This window comes from Exserohilum turcica (assembly GCF_000359705.1).
Source record: "Exserohilum turcica Et28A unplaced genomic scaffold SETTUscaffold_13, whole genome shotgun sequence".
Lineage (NCBI taxonomy): Eukaryota > Fungi > Ascomycota > Dothideomycetes > Pleosporales > Pleosporaceae > Exserohilum > Exserohilum turcicum.
In genome coordinates this window covers 180,862-203,964 of record NW_007359948.1, presented here as the reverse complement: position 1 = coordinate 203,964, position 23,103 = coordinate 180,862, and the positions used below count along the sequence as shown (strand labels likewise).

Genomic DNA, 23,103 nt, shown 5'->3' with positions numbered 1-23,103 from the left:
GCTCTAGCCACTTTATACTGACGCTTGTTTGTTGTCCAGCCATTCTTAGAGACTGCGAGAACCCAATCCCTAGGCAGGCTGTCTTCCTTGTACCAGGCAGAGAGGTGGTGCTTGCCCTAAAAGATAATGAAGGGTGGGATCGCCTAGCCAGCTGCGCTAACACAAACCACGCTAGTAACCCACTCTTTGTTGCCCTGCTGCAGAGATTTTGGCTTTAATCGACGATTAGAGGCTGTGACTACTGCTAACGAGTTGTGTATGCCTATTATAAAGCCCGTCTCGTCAAAATTGTACATGTCGTTGTCCTGGATCCCATACTTGGCTTTGGTATTCTATACAAGGCGGAACCAGCCCTGCACAAGCTTAGGATCTTCACAGAGGGCTCTCTTGTAGTCGTACTTTCGATTAAACTTCATCTTAAGCTCTGGGCGACGCTTTATGAATGCTTTAGGCCAGTTAGGGCCAACAGGGTCGCGGTGGCGGGCAGCCAGCAAAGAATCAGCTAGATCTTTGACAGCAGAAAGGCGCAGCGGAAATCCTCTTGCATCAAGATTAAGAATATTCTTGACAATCACCTCCTCTTCTGTTATAAGTAGTTTCATTGAGTTGGGCGAACAATCTTGTCGAGAAGGCTTTCCTGCGAGTCTTCGTCTTAGGGTACGTTCAGGCACGTTGTAGAGAGCTGCAGCGCGTGGAATGTTAATTGTCGCGTCGCATTTAATAGCCTGAATTGCAAGCTGTACTTGAGACTCTTTTGAAGACTTTTTTGAATGAATTTGTTGAGACATCGCGAGTAGTAGTGAAAGTTGATGGGGGCTTGGCATTTTCGGTCACTCGCTATTCTCGGCCACTCGCTATACTTTGACGTTATTTCTTTTTCCATCTTATGCCCTGTTTTTAGTCATAGTCCTTATTTCTTCTACACTAAGGTAGGGCTGACCTTTTTTTTCGGTGCATTTTTGGGGGGGTTTTGTTTTGCATGCAAGGACTTCCGTATCAGGATGCGTCTACATACTCCTGCACACCCTCTTCCTCTGATACCCTCTTACCCTTTTACACATGGAAACTCACATATGTAGATACATATGCATGCGATAGGTTAGATACGCGAGTACGCTGTGATGCTTACTTTTCTTCGCTTATTCTCACTTTTCCTTCTTTGCTTTCTTTTCTTCCTTTTTTCTTCTTCTCCAGCTCTATACCTCCGCTCTTCAGGTCTATGCGTTCAGGCCGGGTCGTTCCCTCCCTTTAAAAAACAATGCATGTATATCTATGTAAAACAGGCTGCTACACTAACTAGATGTGTGCCTGTGTACCCTAAGTATATGCATGTGTACATGCCTGTTCTAGATATTTGATAAGCCAAATATCCTGCTTAGACACCAGACCATGGTGTGCATTACGTACGGGGCAAAAGTAAACCTGAGCTGAGTTGTGGTGTTGGCATTATTGATCCTATTGATACTACTATCGACTAGCAGTATTCACACTATTGGTACGACTGGGAAACACCACTAGTAACCACCGACTAGCACTAGCAGTATTGATACTACTGTTGATACTACTGTTGATACTACAGGGTGATAGCGCTGGTAACGGTGTACATGTCAAAATATAAAAACCAAAACTACAACTAAAATGTGCTTTTTCCTCTCTGCCTTGCATCTCACCTTTTTCCCCTCATTTTCTTGTCTTTTCTTCTTCTTCCGATTTGCCATTCTCGTATTGAATACGTCATACCATCTTCTACTATGCTCACTTCCAGAATTCAACATGTAAAGCATTACCAAGAAAAGTATATAATAGAGACAAGATGCATTGATAGTAGGAAATGGCTAGCACAGAGCATGATTATGCTACATAGGTATCAGGATAATCTTAGCAAGTACTGGATATAGCTCCAGTTTGATAAGTGTTTGATATGTGCCGGCGCTTTGTTAGAAGTGCAAGATATGCATTTTTACCGCATTTATGATAAAAAAAAATTCCTGTGCTTGCCTTGTTTGGCGGCATAAATCCGTGCTCAAGTCACTGATATAGGGGATTATGGGATGATTTGGCAGATGTCGAGTACAGAGATTGAGAAGGGAATGGCCTACTCGTGTACAAGGTATATTTCGACATGAGAAGAGAATGAGCATGGCTGATATTCAAGTGCATCTTCGAACACGACACTCAGTTTCCACAACACGTGACAGGGATAATTGATCCGGCAAAGCGATACCGATTACATATATGAATGCAGATTCTTCACTTATCAATTGCATAGGTTGGTAGCCCCAGATTTTGATATATAAAATTCTCCAGAGGATTCGGGCAGCTCGTATCGGTATCGAACGAGCAAGACAGTTCTTGTCCTGGACCACACAGATACAGAGCTGTCGCATGCCCAAACAGTTTCTGGAGCCACTCGCCATCTACAACACAGCAGTGACACTGACATGTTGATGTGGATTCTGATTCATCGTTCTGTGTGGTAAGGTATCTACAGTCCCACAGCAACGAAGGCCGAAGCAACCGGTACGCCGAAATGTGCACTCTTTCTTGTGTCTGCATGGCTTATGCGTGGTCGTCGTGGTGGCCCTTGTCCTGGAAGAAGAGCTGCTCGGCCACGAGGTAGCCGGCAAAGGCAACGGTGGCTATGCCGAGGCCGGGGAAGGAGCCCTTGAAGCGGTTGAAGCGGGTGAAGGGGCCCGTGTATCGCCATTGCTCACTGGCGGGCGTAAGTACATGGCGGGACGTATACATGTATGTATATATATATATATATACATATAAATTCGGCGGTCAAGACGTACTAGCGCGCCCATGGGTCGCCCTTTGTGCCGTTGGCAGAGGCGGCGGCGAACTTCTTGGGGTCAAAGCCGGTGATGGAGGGGCGTGGAGCCATTGTGAGGAGGCTGGTCGGGTCAGAGCCTGGCGGGGAGCAGAGTGCCAATTGGGGCGGCGGGGAGCAGGCGAACGTACTGGATGGGCCTCGTGAGATGGTCGAGGAGGGCAGGGCGGTCGCGGAAGCTGTTGGCGTCACGTCCCCAGGTGCTCGTCAGTCGTCGTCGCATGTCGCCGTGTCTTGGCGGCGATCATGGCGCACGGCCTGCATTGCATCGCCAACCACCGTCGCCCTCCCCACCCGATGCATTCACCTCGCCCACCACCCGCCCACGCCACCGCCCATTCTTACCACCGCTTTCGGCATCTTCGCGCAGCTCCTACTACCGCAGCACGCCCCCGCGAATCAGCCCCGGCATCGCCTGCAGCGCCCCTCGTTCGCGCCCTTGTCGACACATAACCACATCTCGCACCCGACCAGCGTGCCATCGCAGCAACAGCTACACCTGGCCCAGCATGCCGCCTCACGGGGGCCGCTTTCCCGGCCACAACCTGTCCAACCCATTCGCACATCTCTCGGGCCCCATGCCCCAGCAGCAGCAACAGCCATTGCACCAACACCAGCACCAGCAACAGCAGCAACAGAACATGCACCCCGGCTTCGGCGGCGGCAACCAGGCCAACAGCCTCAACCTCTTCGGCCAGCACCAGGGCGGCTTCCAGTCGAGCGCGGCGCTAGGCGGCGGCCTGGGAGGAGCCGGCCTGGGAGCAGCAGCAGCCATTGGCGGGGCAGGCGGCGGAACTGGCCTCGACGGACACGAGGCGCGCATGCGGTTTGCCCATGGCGCGCAAATACAGGAGAATGCGGCCCGCGGACACGATGGCGCCAAAGGCATTGTAGGCCAGCGCATACGCGAGGTCTGGCGGTCCAACCTGCACCAGGAGATGGACATGCTGCGCTCGCTCATCGACCAATACCCGTACATCAGTATGGTCAGTCTACCGTTTTCCTAGCCCGACTGCTCGTGCCAGAGCGCCGCGTCTGATATGCACAAGACTTGTATCAACGCCGGCTCCGTGTCTTCTTTTCCCGGGGTAGTCTCCAATCTACCCCTCCTCACGCTCACTGTCAAGTGCACTGCTCACTCTACAACTAGGACACCGAATTCCCCGGCGTTGTCGCGCGACCCATCGGAGACTTCAACTCAAAAGCTTCGTACCACTACCAAACCGTTCGCTGCAATGTCGACCTGTTGAAGATCATCCAGCTCGGCGTCACCCTCTTCAACGTCCAGGGCGAAGTCCCCCCAACACACCTCGATACCACAAACCTGAACTACAAGCCAAAGTCTCTGCAAAGATATGCCAACAATATTGTCGCCTGTCCCTGCACATGGTCCTTCAACTTCCAGTTCTCGCTCGAAGACGACATGTACAACGAAGAGTCGATCCAGATGCTGAAGAAGTCGGGAGCCGACTTTGAAAAACACCGGGATCAGGGCATCGACCCGCAAGAGTTTGGATCACTGCTTACAACGTCGGGCATGACCTTGTCCGAGGACGTCAACTGGATATCCTTTCACTCGGGCTATGACTTTGCATACATGCTGAAGATGCTGACGTCAAAACCGCTTCCCGAGGACGAGGACACGTACCGCAAGCTCGTCAACGTCTTCTTCCCTAGGCTGCTCGATGTAAAGTACCTCTGGAGACACGCAAACAACCTCGTTAGGCGCGGCGTCATTGGCTCGACAGCGACCAACATACTCAACAATCTAGGCACAAAGTCTGGACTCCAAGACCTCGCCGATGAGCTCGGCTGCCAGCGCATCGGCAACTCACACACGGCCGGCTCGGACGCATGGCTGACAGGCGTTGTTTTCTGGGAAATGAAGAAGAAGATCTTCGACGGCGCCGTTCCCGAGGAAATGAGTGGCCACATGTGGGGTCTTACGGGCGTCGGAGCGCCAGCAAGCGCCGCCGCCCAAGCTGCCGTGCTGGCCGCACAGGGAGCATCACAGGGTCTGAGCGGATTCCAGCAAGGCGTCAACAACACGTTTTACCCCGGAAACGCACGACACGGCGTCGACGGGCCCAGCACGCCGACCAACCACCCAGCCAGGCTTGCGTCCAACACGCCCGGACCGACGGGCATGATGACGCCTGGAGCCTACAACGGATATGGCAACAAGTAGCATCGTGGCCAGCGTGGTAGGGGCTGGTGGTACTCTGGCCGTGGCGGATAGGGCCGTCCTTTTCGGCGCGGGTGGCACGGCAACATGTAGGCACACGGATTGTGTTTTTGTTGCATGATTGCATGCATGGTATAGCAGCTTGTCGGGCGTTGGCTGGGCACATTACAATGTGGTAGCCTTGTATGTTAGTAAATGCTTCTCCTTGGGAGTCAGTCATGTTGGTAACTCTGGCCCAGCTGTTCAAGAACCTGTTCCCAGCCAGCCCGGAGCTAGAGGGCCGACAAGTCCTCACCCTGCACAACCAGCGCGACTACATCTTCGTCCGCCGCCACCGCTACGTCTTCCGCGACAAGCGCGAGACGGAGAAGCCGATTCTGGGCGCGGATGGTAAACCCATTCCAGGTGCCGAAGACGTCAAGGTTGGAATGCAGGAGATTGGGTATGTTTTTTTTCTTCTTCTTCGTGTATAAATGATTATACCACAAAGTAACTTGCACTAACATGTCCCATAATAGCCCTAGAATGACGCTCAAGCTCCGCAGAATAGACCGCGGCATCCAGTTCAAGAGCGGCCAGGAATGGCAGTGGAAAGGCCGCATGGACAAGCAGAGGACAAGGTTCAACATGTAGAACGAGACATTCTCTTCTGGCCTACTCATTTGGTTATTTATATTCCCTGTTCTTGGTCCATTTTCTTCGACTACGCACGTCTTATTTCATCGGGACATCTCTCTACCTGACTATTATCTCATGCATCACCATCACCATGACATTATCACACGCCAATCGCCATGCTGTTCATGCAGAGTGGTGGAAGGGGCGAAAAGAAAAGACTCTAGACCGTGGTGTTGTCTCTTCATCATGTCTTGACATTTCTCCTTTCTTTTCTCTCAATCTTCCTTTACTCACTACACTTGGATCCCATACACACGCGTCCAAAAAAGAGGAAGAAGAAGAAGAAGAACCGGATTTCCAAAAGCTAAAAGCACAGGGATAATGTAATGACGCCCCCTTTGTCACAAAGACAGGTATGCATATAACAGACAGACAGAAAGACAAGCAAGCAAGCAAACGAAAAAAAAAGAGAAAAAAAAAGACTTTGGAAAATATTGAAAACAGTTAGAATGAAAAAAAAGACTCCAATGTACACAATACTACCCGGGTATCGTACATGCACCCTCCCTTCGACCTTTTTTTTTCTTCAACTTCTTCATCTTCTTCTTCTTCCTCGTCGGCCTTTTTTGGTTCCCACTCAAGCGGTCAGGATACCGAGCGGGGTTTTGAACTGGTTGAGGATGAGCTCCGGGTAGTGGCCCGTGTCGTTTGCATGGCGGGGCAGCTTTTTGCCTTCGATCCAGTTGGAGACGCTAAAGTGGAAGTGCGGGCCGTGGGGGAGCGTGACAATGTCGAGGCCGTCGGGCTTCTTTTCGTGCTGGGCCTGCATGAGGATGACGAGGGCCGTGTAGCCTCTTGCGCTGGCGAAGCTGGCGATTTCGCGGACGCTATACTTGTGTGCGTGGGCGTGCTTGGTGCGGCGGATGTAGGTGCTGTTGGGGAAGAGCGAGGTGAGGATCTCGGCTTCTTTGTGGAGCGACGAGTTGATGCTCGTGGTGATGAGGATCTGGGGGTCTTGGGCGGGCGGGTTGAAGATGGCGGGGAACTTTTGCTTGAGGAACTCGGGAGACAGGTCCAGGTTGGTGGTGGTGGACGTGGCGCTGGGGCTCGGGGCGCGCTTGGTCGGCCTGGAGGAGGCGGCGTCGTCTGAAGAGTCCATGTCGGAGTCGTCCGAGTCGGCTTCTGACTGCGAGTCGTCGAGCATGCTGTCTGCCTCGTCCGAGTCGTCGCCAGCATCGCTGTCGGCGTCTTGCACGGCTTGGTCGCGCTTCTTCAGCTTGGCCAGCGTGCCTTCTTCTTCTTCTTCTTCTTCTCCGCCTTGGGCTCCCTCGTCCTGCTCGAGCTTTCTCCGCTTGGCCAGGCGCTCGACGTCAATGGCCCAGCCCAGCGCATCCTCGTCGTCGCCCACGGGCTCGTCCCACACGCGCTTGCTGTCAATGGTGGCGGGCTTGTTGTTTTCCAGGCGCTCCTGGCGCAGCTCTGGGTTCTTGTCCTCGTCCCGCTTGCGGCGCATGCGCACGTCTCGCTTTTCGGATTCGCGCGCCTTCTTGATGGCCAGATGGGCGGCCTGTCGGCGCATCTTGTTCTTGGGCTTGAAGCCCGAGGCGGTGTTTTTGGGGGCGGCCATGTCGTGCTTGTTTCAATCGGGTGGTGGACGGGCTCGGGGGTCCGCTGGTGGTGAAGGGCTCAACTTTTCAGTGGGGCGGTGCGGGTGCTTCTTTTGGCCGCAGTCTTGGCGCGTCACAAAATGCGATTGGTATTATATTGTCCTTTGCAGCAGCAGCAGCAGAAGCAGCAGCTCCACGCGGCGAACCCCCCAGAGACGTGCAGCCTCCCTGCACGTGTATAATCCCCGTGGTATTTGCTCGTCGCCTGGAAATTGACGCAGGCCAGCTCCCGATATATGCGCGGGCTCCAGGCTCTGGTGCGCGCCCCTCAATTAGCATCGCGGCCTGCTGCTGCTCTCCGGAGACGCTTCCAGTGTGCCCCACCTCCGACGCCGACTCATCCCACCAAGCACTTCTCGACCTCGCCTCGCCTCGCCCGGTACAAGAAACCACAGCGCAAGACGCCCGCCATGCCGAGCGACACGACCACGTACAAGGGCAAGCCCTTTGAGCGTGCTGCCTTTGAGCAGCTCATGAAGGTATGCCCCACCGTCGGCCTGCTCCGCACTCCCTCATGCACCCATGCCAACACACGCCGTGCAGCACAAGTACTTCTATGCGCCCTCGTTCGACATCTACGGCGGCGTCGCTGGCCTCTATGACTACGGCCCGCCCGGCTCTGCCCTCACCGACAACATTGTCGACATCTGGCGGGAGCACTTTGTGCTCGAGGAGGATATGCTCAAGGTCGAGCCCACCATCCTCACCACGCACGATGTGCTCAAGACGTCGGGCCACGTGGACAAGTTTGCCGACTGGATGTGCAAGGACCCCAAGACGGGCGAGATCTTCCGCGCCGACCACTTGGTCGAGGAGGTGCTCGAGGCCCGGCTGAAGGGCGACAAGGAGGCGCGCGGCCAAAAGGTCGAGGCCGAGGAGGAGGACCCCAAGAAGAAGAAGAAAAAGGTCAAGAACATTGCCGCCGTCAAGCTCGACGACTCGATGGTCAAGGAGATTGAGGAGGTCCTGGCCAAGATCGACAACTACGACGGTGAGGAGCTGGGCCTGCTGATGAAGAAGTACGACATCAAGAACCCGGCCACCAATGGCGACCTCCAGCCCCCGGTTGCCTTCAACCTCATGTTCCAGACGTCCATCGGCCCCTCGTCGAACCTGCCCGCCTACCTGCGACCCGAGACGGCCCAGGGCCAGTTTGTCAACTTCCAGAAGCTGCTGGACCACAACATGCAGCAGATGCCGTTTGCGTCTGCGTCGATTGGCAAGTCGTTCCGCAACGAAATCTCGCCTCGCCAGGGCCTGCTGCGTGTGCGCGAGTTCCTCATGGCCGAGATTGAGCATTTTGTCGACCCAGAGGGCGGCAAGAAGCACCCACGGTTCCACGAGGTCAAGGACGTGGAGCTCGAGCTGCTCAACCGGGACGTGCAGCTCTCTGGCAAGACGACGGTCGAGACGACCAAGATTGGCACGGCCGTCGAGACGGGCCTGGTGGACAACGAGACGCTCGGCTACTTCCTTGCCCGCATCCAGCTGTTCCTCCTCAAGATTGGTGTGGATCCCAAGAAGATCCGGTTCAGGCAGCACATGGCCAACGAGATGGCGCACTACGCGGCCGACTGCTGGGATGCCGAGCTGCTCACATCGTACGGGTGGATCGAGTGTGTTGGCTGTGCCGACCGGAGCGCATACGACCTTTCGGTGCACATGAAGAAGACGGGCGCGCCTCTGATTGTGCGTGAGACGAGAAAGGAGCCGCTCAAGGTGGAGGAGTGGCAGTGCGACATTGACAAGAAGAAGTTTGGGCCCAAGTTCAAGAAGAACGGCAAGACGGTCAAAGCGGCCATTGAGGCGCTGACACAAGACATGCGCGAGAAGCTGTCGCTAGACCTGGAGAAGGAGGGCAAGATTGTCATTGACGTGCCTGACGTGGGCGATGGCAAGGTCGAGGTGCCCAAGGAGCTCATCACAATCGAGAAGCGCACGCGGGTGGAGACGATGCGGGAATACACACCCAACGTGATTGAGCCGTCGTTTGGCATTGGGCGCATCTTCTATGTGAGTGTGGTGTTGTTGGGCGTAGGACATGGGTACTAATCAAGGCCAGGCGCTGTGCGAGCACGTCTACTGGACTCGCGAGCAGGACGACGCACGTGCTGTGCTCTCGTTCCCACCGGCGGTTGCGCCAACCAAGGTGCTGATTGTGCCGCTCAGCTCCAACCCCGACTTTGAGCCTTTTATCAAGAAGGTCAAGGACGAGCTGCGGAAGCTGGGCATCTCGAACCGCGTCGACGCTTCGGGAGCGTCGATTGGCAAGCGCTATGCAGTAAGTGTGACTCGTGGCAGTTTGTGGCGATGATTTGTGCTCTAACACGACGCAGCGAAACGACGAGGTGGGCACGCCGCTGGGCGTGACGGTCGACTTCCAATCCATCAAGGACAAGACGTTTACGCTCCGCGACCGCGACACGACGGAGCAAGTGCGGTCGAGCCTCGGGGACATTGCGCAGGCCATTTCCAACATTGTCAAGGGCGAGGAGCAGTGGTCGGATGTGGCCAAGCGGCTGCCCAAGTTTGAGGGCCAAGAAGTCGACTGAGGGGTGTGGCGAAGAGGCGTGGAGTCGGAGGAGGAGGAGGAGGAGGAGGAGACAGGGTAGTGTGTGTATGTACTAGACATGACGTGATGTGTATGTGTATGTACAATAAAATGGCGGCGCCGCAGCCGTGGTGGACCTTTTCCCCATGCCCCCTTCACACCCCCTCCCCCCTCCCCCCTCCCCCCTCTTGGGCCCAGGCAATTGTTTCTCCCACGGTGATTACACAGCCGGATGCATGCACGGCATGTGTGTTTATGCGTGGCACGCGCCAACGAGGCCGTGACAGGCGGGTTTCCGCGGGCCCGGGTGGGTTGACACAGGCATGTCTGGATGGGCGGAGTCGAGTCGAGTCGAGTCGGCGGCGTGCAGCTTGCGCCGTGTATGAGTCGAGCGTGGCGGGAGGCAAAGGGCATGTCCTTACTTAGTGTACTGCTGCTACCACTGCCGTGGTTGTCTGTACAGCCTCTTCTTCCGACAGTCTGGGTCGCTCTGGCTCCGAGGGCCTGGCACTCGTCGTTCTTCCGCGCCACCGAAGACGGACCGCGCCAGAGCCAGCCTTGGTGGCATACTGTAAGTGTAAGTGTAAGTGCAACCCAGTCCTGGCCTCTCCACTGCAGCCGATACGAGGCCTCGCAACCGCAACCTCGCCGTGGAGCCCCTTTCCCCGCTGCCCGCCCGCCCGCCCGTCTGTCTGTCTCGTCGCACACAGCCTGCTGCTCGGCCCACGGCGCTCCGCTTGTCATGGGCCGTCGTCAGCATGCACGTCGCCCGTGGCCTTGTCGCAAAGAGGCGCCGCCCTTGATTGACATGGGGCCTGGCCGTCCCCACCGTCCATCCCCTTCACCCAGCTGCTGGCCATAGTACCGTCTGCACGCTCCGTTATACCCAGCCCTGGATGCCCGGCCCCCCCCCCCCCAGCATCAAGCGGCGGTCGCTTAGCATGCGCAGCCTCCAGCAGCCTCCATCGCCAGCCGTTGCGAGGAATACATTTGCAGCGCCCTCGCCCTCGCCCTCGCCCTCGCCCTCGCCCCCGGCCTGAAGTGCCTATCGCGACCTGTTCGGCGGCTTTCCGAGACCATGGACGAGGGACCGCCACCACCCGAAGACGTGGTTGCCCCTCACACAGCCGCTCCACTCAAACGCCCGCGAGCTGACTCAGATGGCTCAGCAGCCTCCCTCGAGTCCATGTAGGCCGCAGTCTCTCTCTCTTGCTGTCGCATCGCCCACCCTCAACTGACAATCATTCCTCTCCGCAGTCGCTCGGTTCGCACGCTTGCCCCTGGAGACTTGGAATACTACCATGAAAATGGCCGAACCTACTGCAACGAGACCTACTATCTGCCCTGCGTCTACAAGCCCAACAACGACTTCGTAGAGCAGGATCGCCTGTCCCTGCAGCATGAAATCTTTGTTCGCGCGCTAAAAGGCAAGCTGACCACTACGCGCTTGCTGCCCTCGACGCGCAGGATTCTCGATCTCGGCACCGGTCCAGGCCACTGGGCCGTTGCCATGGCACAGCAGTATCCTCGCGCAGAGCTTGTCGGCATAGACATGACCGAGTGGGACATTGAAACCACCGAGGCCACGCTAGGAGAATCCGGCGTCACCTGGGAGCTGGACGACATGGATGTCTGGGGGAGAGACATTGACGTCGACGACCTAATCACAAAACTTGCCAATATCGACTTGGCCGCCAACATGATCCACCGGGATCCCATTGAATCCCCCAAGAAGGCGCATCCAGAAGCAAGACCAAGCAACAATGCGGCAAGCCCATCGAATCTATCAGACGACTCACTGACAATCGACCTGACGACGCCGACCCCGCAGCCCGAGCCAGGCTGGCACTTCAGCGACACGTTTGAGCTGATCCACCTACGCAACATGAAGGGAACATTTACCCACTGGGAAGGCGTCTATGCCGAGATCTACAAGTCGCTCTCTCCCGGCGGCTGGATCGAGGTCGCAGACTGGGACCTAGGCCAAGTCCCCATGGGGCCTGGAGAAGCTTCGCCGGAAAATATTGCCATGCCCACTCTCCGCAGGCTCTACGTCGCCTTCATGGAAGCCTCGTTCCGCTCCGGCAGACCCCTGGGCCTCTTCTACATGCACCACAGCTATCTCGAAGAAGCCGGCTTTGAGGACATTCAAACTACCCACGTCAACGTCCCTGTTGGCCAGTGGGCCGAGGACGAAGACCAAAAGTCGCTGGGCAAGATGATGTTTGTGCTCGGCATGGAGATGTTTGAGCCCGTTTGTCTACGCCTGCTTACCCAATGGGGGAGTAAGAGTCGTGTGTGGACGGCCGACGAGGTCAAAGCCGATGTGCAGTTGGCCCAGAGAGAAATCAAAGAATATGTCCAACGCTCGGAACGAGGCGAAGTCGAGGGCTGGTGCGCCAGTTTCAAATGGGTTACCGCTAGGAAAAGTTGGCATGCTGACTAGGACATGGTTGGTTGGGTGAGTAGGTTGGGGGGGGGGGGTTAAGGAAAAACGGGAGGGCTTTTTGGAATTTTCTCAGTTGCATCAGGGTCAGAGCGGATGACTGGCTGACTGGCGGTATGTGTGATCAATTTGGGGGTTTGCTACATAATGAGTAGGACGGAGCAATTGTTACATCAGCTTTCCATGTATGTACAGTGGTTGTTGTCATAGGGATGGAGCGGATCAAGGATTGGATAGGAGCTACTGGATATCCCGTGTTTTGGCGTCTGCGAGTGGCTGGGGTCATAGGCGAGCGGATGTGAGTGTGCTTGTGACGAGCGACTTGTCAGATATCTCAGTTACTTTGGGTGGCTGATAGTGTAGCGTCTTCACAGCATGTCATGCGGTGTTTCCGTGAATAAGCATCTTGCACTTGTTCAACCAGCACATGCATGCCCACTGGCACTGGCGCTGGCGTCGTTGCCGGTGACGCCATCCCTACGCGCTACGCGACGGCAGCGGCCCGTGCCATGCCTGCCGCTTGCGGAGTCGAGGCCAAACCTCCGACAAAGGCCAGAACTACTTATGCCCACTGTAAAGTCTCGAGTCTCTACCACACGATGCACGCGCGCTGAGACGCCATCATTCGACAATGCCTGCACAATCACACAGGATCAACTCCAACGAGCTGCTCCACGCGCCGGGCTTTCTCGGCGCAGCAGCGCGCTTCTGGCAAGTAGGTGGTCGCTGACATTGCTGGCCTTTGCTGGGCCTGTGTTCCACGCAACAACTAATGGCGCCGCTTTGGTTACAACAGCGCTCGTATGCTTCCGACTACCTTGGCCTAGCGATTCTGATATGCGGATACATCTTGGTACGTATCAAGAACGCGGCACCTGCCATCAGTCTGGTGAGGCTCACAAGCCAGGCACAGATACAATTCCTCGCCCAACCCTTCCACCGCATGTTTTTCCTCGACAACCTGGCGATTGGGTACCCGCATGCCGAAATCGAGCGCGTATCTGTCTTTTGGCTTTTCATATATGCGGGCCTTGTCCCCCTCGCTATGCTCATCACATGGGCGCTTGTCGTTCGTCCGGGGACGCACAAGGCGCACGTTACAATACTTGGCTTCATGATCAGCATGATTCTCACCAGCTTCATCACCGATGTGATCAAGAATGCCGTTGGGCGCCCCCGCCCAGATCTCATTGCGCGATGCAAGCCTGCGCCCGGCACGCCCGCCCATCAGCTCGTCACATTCGAGGTCTGCACCGAGACAAACCACCATGTTCTGCACGACGGCTGGCGTAGCTTTCCTAGCGGTCATAGCAGCTTCGCCTTTAGCGGTCTCGGATATCTCGCCCTCTTCATCGCTGGCCAATGCCACGTCTACCGCCCCCGCGCAGACCTCGCGCGCGTCCTCGTGGCACTCGCACCCTTGCTCGGCGCCGCGCTCATCGCCATTTCTCGCTGCGAAGACTACAGACATGACGTATACGATGTGACTGTGGGCTCGGTGCTCGGCATGGCAGTTGCGCATTACACTTACAGACGCTATTATCCTGCGCTAAGGCACCGGCATTGCGCAACACCTTTCCCCAATCCAGCGGATGATAAGAACTGGGGGAAGATGAAAGCGGACGAAGAGGCAGCCAGAGGCACTCAGGAGTTTGAATTGAGTGAGTTTGACGAGGACGAGGTTGAGAGCGAGGTCAAGCCACTGAATGGAGGGAGGCGATAGCGTGACATGTTGGCATTGCTATCCTCAATTCCTATATGACTTTATGTTGCAGTATATAGTCTCTAGTTGAAGAGATTGCAATTGATAACTTTTTTCCTCTTCGGCATTTTGCTGTACATGACATTTAGCCTCTGGGGTTTTTGACAAAAGATATAGTGAGTAGAACATGTGCTCCAATATTGCTTTTGGGCATCTTGCAACCAAGTCCAAAGCTAAACAAGGGAGTTACACAACGCAGTGCAGGACAAGTGAAATCATCATACCCTGCATCTGGTGGACGAATGGAAGGCTTGGCTGTAAGAAGTAGGTGCAGTCCAAGCTTCTGATGATGCACTGCTGAATGATTGGTGTGGGCCTGAAGCTCTGTCACCTGCCAGCGGTGCCATCTACATCCATCTTGGTCCATTTCACTTTTTGCTCATTCTTACTGCTCATGAAATACCCTACGTCCTCTCAGTACTCCCTTCTTAGCACATCCACGATTCTGTGTGCTGCGAGAAATCTCGGAGAGAACGGCTGGTCACATGGACCACCCTTCGGATATCGTTCAGTAACGTAAAACAGCTTGGTGGGTTCCAGAATATTGAAATTCGTGTCTGATTCGTACTTGTGACACAGCAGGTGTTTCAGCACTGAGCGCATGCCCTCGACACTTTTGAGCTGCTTCTCGATGCCCTGCTCCAAGCATAGTGGACGTTGGCGGGCAAACTCCAACACCAAACCCGCAACGCCTGCTAAAATAGGCGTTGCACAAGAAGTCCCCGTCAGTCGCTTGCGCCCTGTTTGGGGATCGTCTGAAGGAAGAGCTGCGGGCCAAGTAGACCCCACTGCCTGACCAAGAGCTGTAAGCCGATCGCTCTTCTTTTCGTTTGCGGCCCGGGGATTGGTTTCCAGTGGGCGACCGTAGACACTGGCCGCATCGACAGCAATGACTTCTGGAGCACGTGCCGGGAATGCCATCTTGCTGTGCACGCCTTCGTTTGAGCTTGCTGCAAAGATAAGTACGTCGGAAGCTCGTGCATGCCGGACCGCTTGTCGTAGCCCATCATGGCTATCATTCTCCCAACCCAGGCTCATACTAATAATGTCAACCTTCCTCCTGTCGACCGCATCCAGGATCGCATTCGCAACCATATTCTTGTCAATATAACTGCTGTCTTGGCAAACTCGATACACGTAAACGTCTGTGTACGGGCAGACAGTGAGAATCAGCCCAACTGCGTGGGTCCCATGTCCATTGCTGTCAGCATTCCAAGGCAAAGATGGGTCCAGAGCTTTCCCCAGCTTGACTCTCGAGCTCTTCAGTATCGGCGACACGAAACCGCTGGCGGAGCTCCTGGCTACGCCCGTATCCAGAACGGCAATTTTTACGCGTCGTTTCGTTTTGTCCACGTCGTAGCAGTCGTCTTTGTACTCTTCTAGAATTCTGTGAGCATTATTACGCAGTTCTGTGAACCAGTTATCTGCCCGGATCTCACTGCGTGTCGTCAGCTAAAGCGCATCAAAGGCCCGGTAAAGCCGTAGACTTACACTGCAGAGCTCAGGTCTTTGGCAAAGGAAGCTCTCTGTGCAGGTACTAACGATCGCGGCACATCAACCGATGCTGCCCGTCTATGTCCCTCTTCGTTCGATTGCGAGATCCTCAAGCCGCCTTGGCTGAGCGTATCGTTGGAGCGGGCTTTTCTTGTAGTCTTATTGGAATCTGGCTCATCCAAGTCTCGATACGAACCTCCAGGAATACCAAGGTCTGTTTGGCCGGAACGGCGGGCTTTCGTGTTGACAGCAGAAACAGGTCCTTTTGGTGCCGCCGTCTCAACTGCTGTGCTCTTTTCGGGGTTCGTCACCGACATCGTATAGTCAAATTGCCGTTGTTCTTGCCCTTGCGTGGGCTCTGAGGGCTGCAGCTTGACGCCCGAATTACTTGGAAGTGTTGCTTTGGCGTTCTTGGGGGCTTCAACCGGACGGGGTTGTCCTTGAATTTCAACTCCAGATGCCATGGGCATCGTTTTGGAAGCCTTTGGCGCCTCACCGACGCTTCTGGACGACTCGCCAGACGTGTTGTTCTTTCTCTCTGGTGGTTCGCCACTATATTTTCTGGACGACTGCTGAGATCGATGCTCTCCTGCATCATTTTTCTTGCTCGCACTCTCTGCCACACTTGCTATGCGCTTCGAGATACCCTCCGAATCATTCGCCGCTTTCGATGACGGCATCAATGCCTGTGCTACATCTTTCGCTCTCGACGTCAAATCTCTCTTTTCCGCGGTAGCCAAAAACGATGACCCCGTGGGGTAATTCGCTTGCGAGCTCTTTGGTCGTTCCTTTTCCTTGATAGCCTGTCTATCACTTTCAGCCCCGACATGGCTCATACTCCGCGGCTTGTTGCGATGCATTGGCGCCGATAGCAGTATAGAAGGGACTGGCTGGCTTTGCTGAGACCTCTCCGCACTTTGGACCGCGCAGTCCCGATTACGCATCAAAATGTGCTGGTCCTGCTTCGACTGGTACCCGCATACTGGTCGTCCTGGGTTGTTTGGCTCTTGGGAACTTGCACTCCCATTTCTCGTCTTTATTTCCGTCTTTCTGTCTGATTCTTGTCTAGTCTCTCCTTGTCTCTGCGGGGACAAGACGGACCGCCCTTCCGCAGGCTTTGTTGTCGCTCCTTGACCCGCCGTATCCTGCGATGCTTTTCCGTGGCTTGAAGATGAGGGTGACGAATTTTGTTGCGTCTTAGGCTTTGACTCGGCTGCCCAGGTTGTGGAGCCTGCTAAAATGTGACTGCGGGTTGTGCCGTGATCGCTTCTCCCGGTTTGACTCCGTGTTGAATTCGATCTATGCACTGTTTTCTCGGGGGCTTCAGGCGCGTGATGAGGATTAAGCGTGGCAGAAGCTGAGCGTGGACGAGCCGGCACATGTCGTCTCATCTCTTTCCATGCATGAGCGTTTGTATCCGGGATCCATTCTACCGTTGATTTCCTTCTTGTATCCGAGCCTTCTTGGTTCGCTGCCCCATGTAAGTTTCTTGGACCTGATACATCTTTTACACTGTGCTTCACTGGCATATCGGAAGAATCTGCTTGATTCGTATGACTGGGTGTTTCCTTGCTCTGCTCTGCTCGGGAACCCGACTGCATGTTTGTAGTTCGGTTATGTTCATCTTTCTTCTCTGCTGGCTGAGCTAACTTTTCTTTTGAGCGATTTTGATCATGCGTATTCTCTGCTCGAGATGCAGTCGCGTGCGTCTCATTTTCATTCTGTGAAATAGACCCTCTTACGACGAGTTGCTTTCCCTTGTCGCTCATAGCCTCTTCCGTCCGCCTGTTCTTCTGCTCAATACGCAATCTCGCCTTCTCTTCTATCCGAGCAATTGCATTTCTGCAATTGTCCTGCGATTTTTTGGTACCCGTCAGGTAATAGTCATACTTGGGCGACAACCTGGCCATGCAGTCCGGTGCCTCCAATATCTGCAGCAGCTCAGCATATCGTGCAGATGCTTCACTGTATCTTCCCAGCGAATACAGGTCTTTTGCGAGATTGAACCTGATATTCACAGTCTCTACATTGCTCCTTCCGAGCTTTTGGTCTGCGCCCCGTAGCATGAGGGTGTTCAGTTGTGCTGCCCGCATAATGTTGCCGTCCAAGTTCGACTTGTACAGGGCGGACGTTAAATCCGCGCCGTCTTCGTAGAGCTCTTGATCAGATCGCGTTACTTTTGAGTTCAGGATATCTTCATACAACTTGATGGCCTCGGGAAATTTTTCGGCTTGGACGTAGGTTTCCGCCAGCTGCCGTTGGGCGTCCAGGTGTCGCTTTTGTGCCGTGACAAGCTCGTCTTCGGGTACATTCAGGCGCTGACATTGCTGCAGATTCTCCAATGTTCTCTCGACATTCTGCAGATGGCAGCTTGTGGCTTGGGCAAGCGTGCCAGCGTTCCTCACGCTGTAGGCCCATTTTTCCAGTAAGTTGAGTGTTTCTTCATGTAGACGTCCGTAATGTTGTTCAGCTAATTTAGTTGCTTCTTCATATGCTTTTGCTGCACCCTCGCCAGCCTTCTTGTCACCATTGTTTGCTCTTCTTTCGAGCTCCTCGGCTTGGGTGTTAAGCGCAAGGATCCGGCCAGTCATGCTCATATCGCGACTCGAAAGAATCGAGTACCGAGACGCCTCTCAGCCTCCTTTTGATTATAAATCGGAAAATGGTCAGTGGAACAAGGCTAAGTCTTCCCCGCTGCTCTCAACGGTCCCCCCAAACTCAAGACCTCTTCTTTTCTCAGTCAGTAATCCCCCTTTAAACAACTTGCAAGATGATGATGGCCGCGAACTCTGGCGACATTTTATTGCGAAGAGACGAAGCCATGTATTTCAGCTGACCGAGTGACTGTGACCAGGCAGCCATGAGGGTGGGGGGCTGATAACCGCTCGCCTGCATGGTTTATGCCCCATGGGGCAAGCGAGTATGCAACTGTTCAGCGCGTAATACCGGATCAATTCCCAAAACCAACACAGCCCAGCCCCGGTATTGAGAGGCTCCAGCCTTCGCGTTGATAGCCTGATGCTCGCGCATTTGCTGAGACAAAGTGAGCCGTGTGGCTTCAACTCTCACTGCCGTACTAACGACATCCTCCACATGCCTGTACTTCCAGTTGCGCGCCAGAAACAACCATGGATGACGAACCAGCCGTCTGTTACGTCAAGAGTGAAGCCCCGCACATATATTGCTGCATCGCCTCAAAGCCCGCGCATCCCATCACTTGTCGCGTCCCCGGAGGCCGAGGTTAGCCCAGCCAGTCCCACGAGACAGGGACCATCCAACGATGTTGTTGGAGGAGCATTCGTAGGAGCAGTCCTCGGGTTTATGCTGCTGCTTCTTTTGATAAGATACTATCGTGTACGTGGTCGCGATGACGGCTCAGAGCACTTTGGCCCAACCTCTCCACCGAAAAACCCCCAGCCTACTGCTGGATCGCGACGATACGATTTCAAGCCGCCAACCTATCCAGAGCCTGTAGCAAGGCCGGTTGGACGTTCACGAAGGACCTCGATATACCATCCACAGGTCATGGGAACGCAGTTTAACGGCGAATCGGTGCTGGGCGTCCGACGAAACCCAAGACGTCGTCGTCCTTCAGACCATGGCCCAGCCGAGCCGGTCTCGATATCGAGTCTGAGTTCAAGCGAGGGGAGTAGAATGGTATACATTTCCCTGATTCTCAGCTCTTGCAGTGTCCACATGCTAAGCCACAATGCAGTCTCCAAGGCGCAGCGGGGGCGCCCGTATTATTGTGTTACAGCGTCGAGGCATGTGATCACCAGAATGTGGCGATATGATCGGGAAAGCCAGATCTAGAAATGTATATAGTCCTACACTATTGCATGTGCATCTCATGCGAGCACGTGTACAACCATGTCAGCCTTCCAGTATAATAACAGCCTAGGATAGATCCACCACCATTCGCAGATCGATCTTGGCTCCATAAGCAAGCCAAGCTGTGCATTCCACGTCATTCTGCATCTGCATGCGTGCTGCAGCTGAAAAGTAGTGTTCAGCCTTGCTCTCTGAGCTGCTTATTTATGCCTATCTTGCCTCTATCTCATGACTGACTGGCCAGAAGGCTGTAAAAGTAACAGTGAAGCACTTCCCCACAAGGGCAACCCGATGAAGAAAGAAAAACCAACCTACTTCCTCACTCCCCCTCGCCCCTGTACCCCAGGTGGCCCAATCCGTCTCGGCGCCATCATCCCCTCGCCCACTGAGCCCGATGAACCTCTGTACCTGCCGCCGCTCCCCGCGGAAACAAACACCAGTCAATACATTGAACACAACTGGAGCGGTTCCGACATCAAGTCCTCCTCCACCCACTTCGGTATATGGACCTCTTTCCTGCAAGTTGTCCTCGGCCTCAGCGCCGACGTCTCGATCGCCTCCAGCAAGGCACTCCACCGTACCTGGGCCGTCGACCGAATGACAACCCAAACCTTTGTGCCGAGCCGCGCGTTCCTGGAGCAAGCAGTGCAAAACGAAGACGTAAAAGCATACATTACCGACAACTTCTTGAGAGAACAAATCTACGTCATCACGGGCGTTATGATTGCTTCGTCGTCGACCATTTCGAGAACCCGCCTACGTGAACGCGGTATCTACGTCAAGACCGGCGTCGATGCAACTGCACTCGGCTTCCCTGTTTCAGGCGGTCCGGAGGTGGGACGCACGTGGGCGGCATCAACGACAGAATCGACGCATCGGCCCGAGGACTTTGTGTTTGCGTATAGGATTCGAGAAATCAAGGTCAGGCGGAAGGATGGAAGCGTGAAATCGCATAGATTGTATGACAAGGGCGCGTTGTTTGATACGCATGTGGAGAGGATGGAGGAGGATATGGGAGAGGTGGAGTTGGAGGGGTTGGGAGATGAGATGGATGAGGGGGAGGTTGAGGGAGAAGTTAGGCATGTGAGACAGGAGTTGGATGGGAGGGAGGAGGATGTTGTGTGTGTTCTACCTGAGCTGATTGATTGATGGGGTTGTGAGGTGGTGTGTGCGGAGGAATAAGGGGTGTGGTGGCAGCACTGAGACTGATTGTAGCCTTTCTCGCTTTTGCTAAGGCCATGTTGTGTATTTGTATAATACGTAGTAATTTGGCAGATTCGTAGTAGGTGAGTTGACCAAGTAGTTTGAACAAAGGACTTTTGCTTACAATTCCGACTTGGTTTCTTCTTTCAAATTTGCTGTTTAAGTAGCTATAAATAGTCATTGGTTTGTAAACAGTCACCAAAGTAGAAGCAACTTCAGCTACAGCTTGATGGTCTTATGTATATATAAAGTAGCAACTGCAATAGAAGCTATAGTAATAGCAGTGGTGGTGGGCAGCCTCTGTGGCGGTGGGCAGCCCCTGTGGTAGAGGCTACGAAAGTGGACTTGTGCGTAGATCGTGTAATACCCTTGCGCTAAGAGCTAATTAGTTCAGTGCTTGATTTAGCTAATAGCTGTTAATTTCTTTTAAACTTTTACACCGTATAGAGAACATGTAATGAAACTCACACTATAATCTGGAGCTGACGCTGCAATTAAATTTCGGATATGATCAGCGGCTATAGGTCGTTGAAATACGATCAAAGCAGAGGGTAAAGTCAGTTTAACCCGAGCCTGTACGACCCCTGCTCAAAGTCTCAATCTTTTGTCTTGTAATTCATATATTCCGCGTACGTACCAAATTTTATAGTTGTTGGCATGTACTATCACTGTACGTGGCACCATTTCTGTATCACAAAACTCATGTATAGAAATCTCACGTGGAACACAATTTAAACACGTATTTTTTCTTATTCTCATTTGTTGATTGTAATGTCAAAATAATATTCATCCAGAGCACGCTTCTCACACATTTACACCTAATTTTCTTTTGCGTCACTGTTCGACCAACCCGTTCCAACTGAATCGCACAGTAATTCCCGAGACGTTATATTGGCGAGTGAGTCTGACACGAAGAGCCTTAGTAATCTCCTTGGAATCAGACCGATGCAGGTCTTCCCTGCTAGGGATGATTGAGATATTGGATCATCAACAGATAAGAAACATCTTAATAGCTTCCGTCTACCAATATTAATTACCACTACGCAAGAACATACTGAAGATGGACTTTACTTACAAGCCATAAGGCCATAGTGTGTATCAGTATTCAACAGATACAATAGTATCTTCAGTTTAGGGAAGCGCTGACTGTTTCGGAGCGGGTACCCCATGTGGAAGATTACTTGCAGTAGCTCGCTTTGCAGCCCTTGTGGGAGTTGTAGGAGCAGCTACCACAGCTTGGACGCATAGGAGAGCCACAGTAACTTGAAGGAAGCTGTTGCTATTGAAATAAAACATCTTGTCTAGCGTAGTATGTAGTATCAAGAGAAAGAGAGAGAAACAAGTGAGGGTGTCGATTGGACTATGTGGGATGGTGAGCAACTTGAAGCCTCAATAATTGCTCCTTATATGCAGTAGAGACGGTCTTTTTCGTCAGCCGAGATACGAGTTGAGTATTTCCCTCTTCCCCGGAACTAGACTTCACATGGTGAGAATTGCTGATCAGAAGTTTCCACGTCCCCGAGGAGATTACAACGGACAAGGACCAAGCGTTTCGATACAGTTGCCTCCTGCTTATGCTCGTCACCATGTGTCTTTTTAGACATGGCTGCTATTAGCTTCCTGTGGCGCCTGTGTTCGCGCCGATATTTCTGGTTATGAGCACGCCGTTCCCTAAGTCCAGATATGGAAATTGATGAGAGATATGCTTGGATCTCCTAACGCCTCACTGGTCAGATTAGGTCAGCAGTCGTTCCGTATACGGCACGGGGCGGATGCTGATTAGGCTAGCATACTTGCAACGAGCGGGCGTATTTGCAAATACGTGAAAGATGAATAAACCCGTGTCGACTAGTGCGAATGCGTCTGCCAGGCACATAGGCTCTTGCTTTCGTGTTGCGCCTTTTCACACATGCGCCCTCTGCAAGCAACTTATCCAAACAGAAGTGGTAATGACGGTTCTTTTATTACATGATTTCCATTTATGAACTGTTAGCTGCTGCTGTATCCGTGTCAAAATAGTAAAATGGTAGCGTAGTTGCAACATTGCCAAATCACCTGAACAGGTGCAGAGTTAGAGGTATCTTCTTTTCCATGTGGCCTTCTAACACAACCTCAGTGATACTTGCTCCTTGGATTGCGACATAAAATTTCCTTCATTGGAACAGCAATGCGGTTGGCTAACATGAGTGTAGCCAAGGCGTGTCCTTGGGTTGCGAGACATGCCAAGTCGCGAGTCTCATGTAAGGTCACCCTCTCAACAGCCTCATATGCGACGTTGGTGGTGCACAGCTGATAGACAAACTAGCCGAAATCGGTCCTTTGCCCGTCTTTCATGGATCATGGGCTGAACCTTTAGGTTTGAGGCTACTTTGTATTCAGTGAATCAAGTCACGGCGTCTGTCTTGTGGAAATTTAATACTACATGGGCGGAGATTAGATCACCTTCTTCTTCTTATTATTATTATTATTATTCCATTAGAGTCTATCTGCAGTCAGTGACTATGTAAGAC

At 53.5% G+C, this 23,103-nt stretch overlaps 7 protein-coding genes across 7 annotated transcripts; 5 read left to right on the top strand and 2 right to left on the bottom strand.

The window, feature by feature from the left end:
• Nucleotides 1-2,189: 2,189 nt before the first annotated feature.
• On the bottom strand, nucleotides 2,190-3,023 carry SETTUDRAFT_167709 (uncharacterized protein). The gene is made up of 3 exons (XM_008024792.1): nucleotides 2,968-3,023; nucleotides 2,799-2,900; nucleotides 2,190-2,713 (listed from the first exon to the last, which is right to left on the bottom strand). The coding sequence occupies exons 2-3, from the start codon at nucleotides 2,888-2,890 to the stop codon at nucleotides 2,560-2,562; spliced, it is 246 nt and encodes an 81-aa protein (XP_008022983.1). The 5' UTR covers nucleotides 2,891-2,900; nucleotides 2,968-3,023; the 3' UTR covers nucleotides 2,190-2,559.
• A 177-nt stretch (nucleotides 3,024-3,200) lies between these two features.
• On the top strand, nucleotides 3,201-5,024 carry SETTUDRAFT_46046 (uncharacterized protein; the record flags this gene model as incomplete). Its single annotated transcript, XM_008024747.1, has 2 exons — nucleotides 3,201-3,822; nucleotides 3,987-5,024. The coding sequence occupies exons 1-2, from the start codon at nucleotides 3,346-3,348 to the stop codon at nucleotides 5,022-5,024; spliced, it is 1,515 nt and encodes a 504-aa protein (XP_008022938.1). The 5' UTR covers nucleotides 3,201-3,345.
• A 215-nt stretch (nucleotides 5,025-5,239) lies between these two features.
• SETTUDRAFT_159545 (uncharacterized protein) lies at nucleotides 5,240-5,654 on the top strand (the record flags this gene model as incomplete). Its single annotated transcript, XM_008024791.1, has 2 exons — nucleotides 5,240-5,463; nucleotides 5,540-5,654. 2 exons carry the CDS (start codon nucleotides 5,240-5,242, stop codon nucleotides 5,652-5,654), a joined length of 339 nt encoding a protein of 112 aa, XP_008022982.1.
• Nucleotides 5,655-6,276: 622 nt separating this feature from the next.
• Nucleotides 6,277-7,266, bottom strand: SETTUDRAFT_104947 (uncharacterized protein; the record flags this gene model as incomplete). The annotated part of the gene is made up of 1 exon (XM_008024790.1): nucleotides 6,277-7,266. One exon carries the CDS (start codon nucleotides 7,264-7,266, stop codon nucleotides 6,277-6,279), a length of 990 nt encoding a protein of 329 aa, XP_008022981.1.
• A 450-nt stretch (nucleotides 7,267-7,716) lies between these two features.
• Nucleotides 7,717-9,858, top strand: SETTUDRAFT_105658 (uncharacterized protein; the record flags this gene model as incomplete). The annotated part of the gene is made up of 4 exons (XM_008024789.1): nucleotides 7,717-7,785; nucleotides 7,850-9,319; nucleotides 9,369-9,587; nucleotides 9,643-9,858. The coding sequence occupies 4 exons, from the start codon at nucleotides 7,717-7,719 to the stop codon at nucleotides 9,856-9,858; spliced, it is 1,974 nt and encodes a 657-aa protein (XP_008022980.1).
• A 1,077-nt stretch (nucleotides 9,859-10,935) lies between these two features.
• Nucleotides 10,936-14,026, top strand: SETTUDRAFT_159543 (uncharacterized protein; the record flags this gene model as incomplete). Its single annotated transcript, XM_008024788.1, has 3 exons — nucleotides 10,936-11,045; nucleotides 11,115-12,294; nucleotides 13,211-14,026. 3 exons carry the CDS (start codon nucleotides 10,936-10,938, stop codon nucleotides 14,024-14,026), a joined length of 2,106 nt encoding a protein of 701 aa, XP_008022979.1.
• Nucleotides 14,027-18,652: 4,626 nt separating this feature from the next.
• On the top strand, nucleotides 18,653-20,700 carry SETTUDRAFT_46042 (uncharacterized protein; the record flags this gene model as incomplete). Its single annotated transcript, XM_008024746.1, has 2 exons — nucleotides 18,653-19,193; nucleotides 19,635-20,700. 2 exons carry the CDS (start codon nucleotides 18,653-18,655, stop codon nucleotides 20,537-20,539), a joined length of 1,446 nt encoding a protein of 481 aa, XP_008022937.1. The 3' UTR covers nucleotides 20,540-20,700.
• Between the last annotated feature and the right edge of the window lie 2,403 nt (nucleotides 20,701-23,103).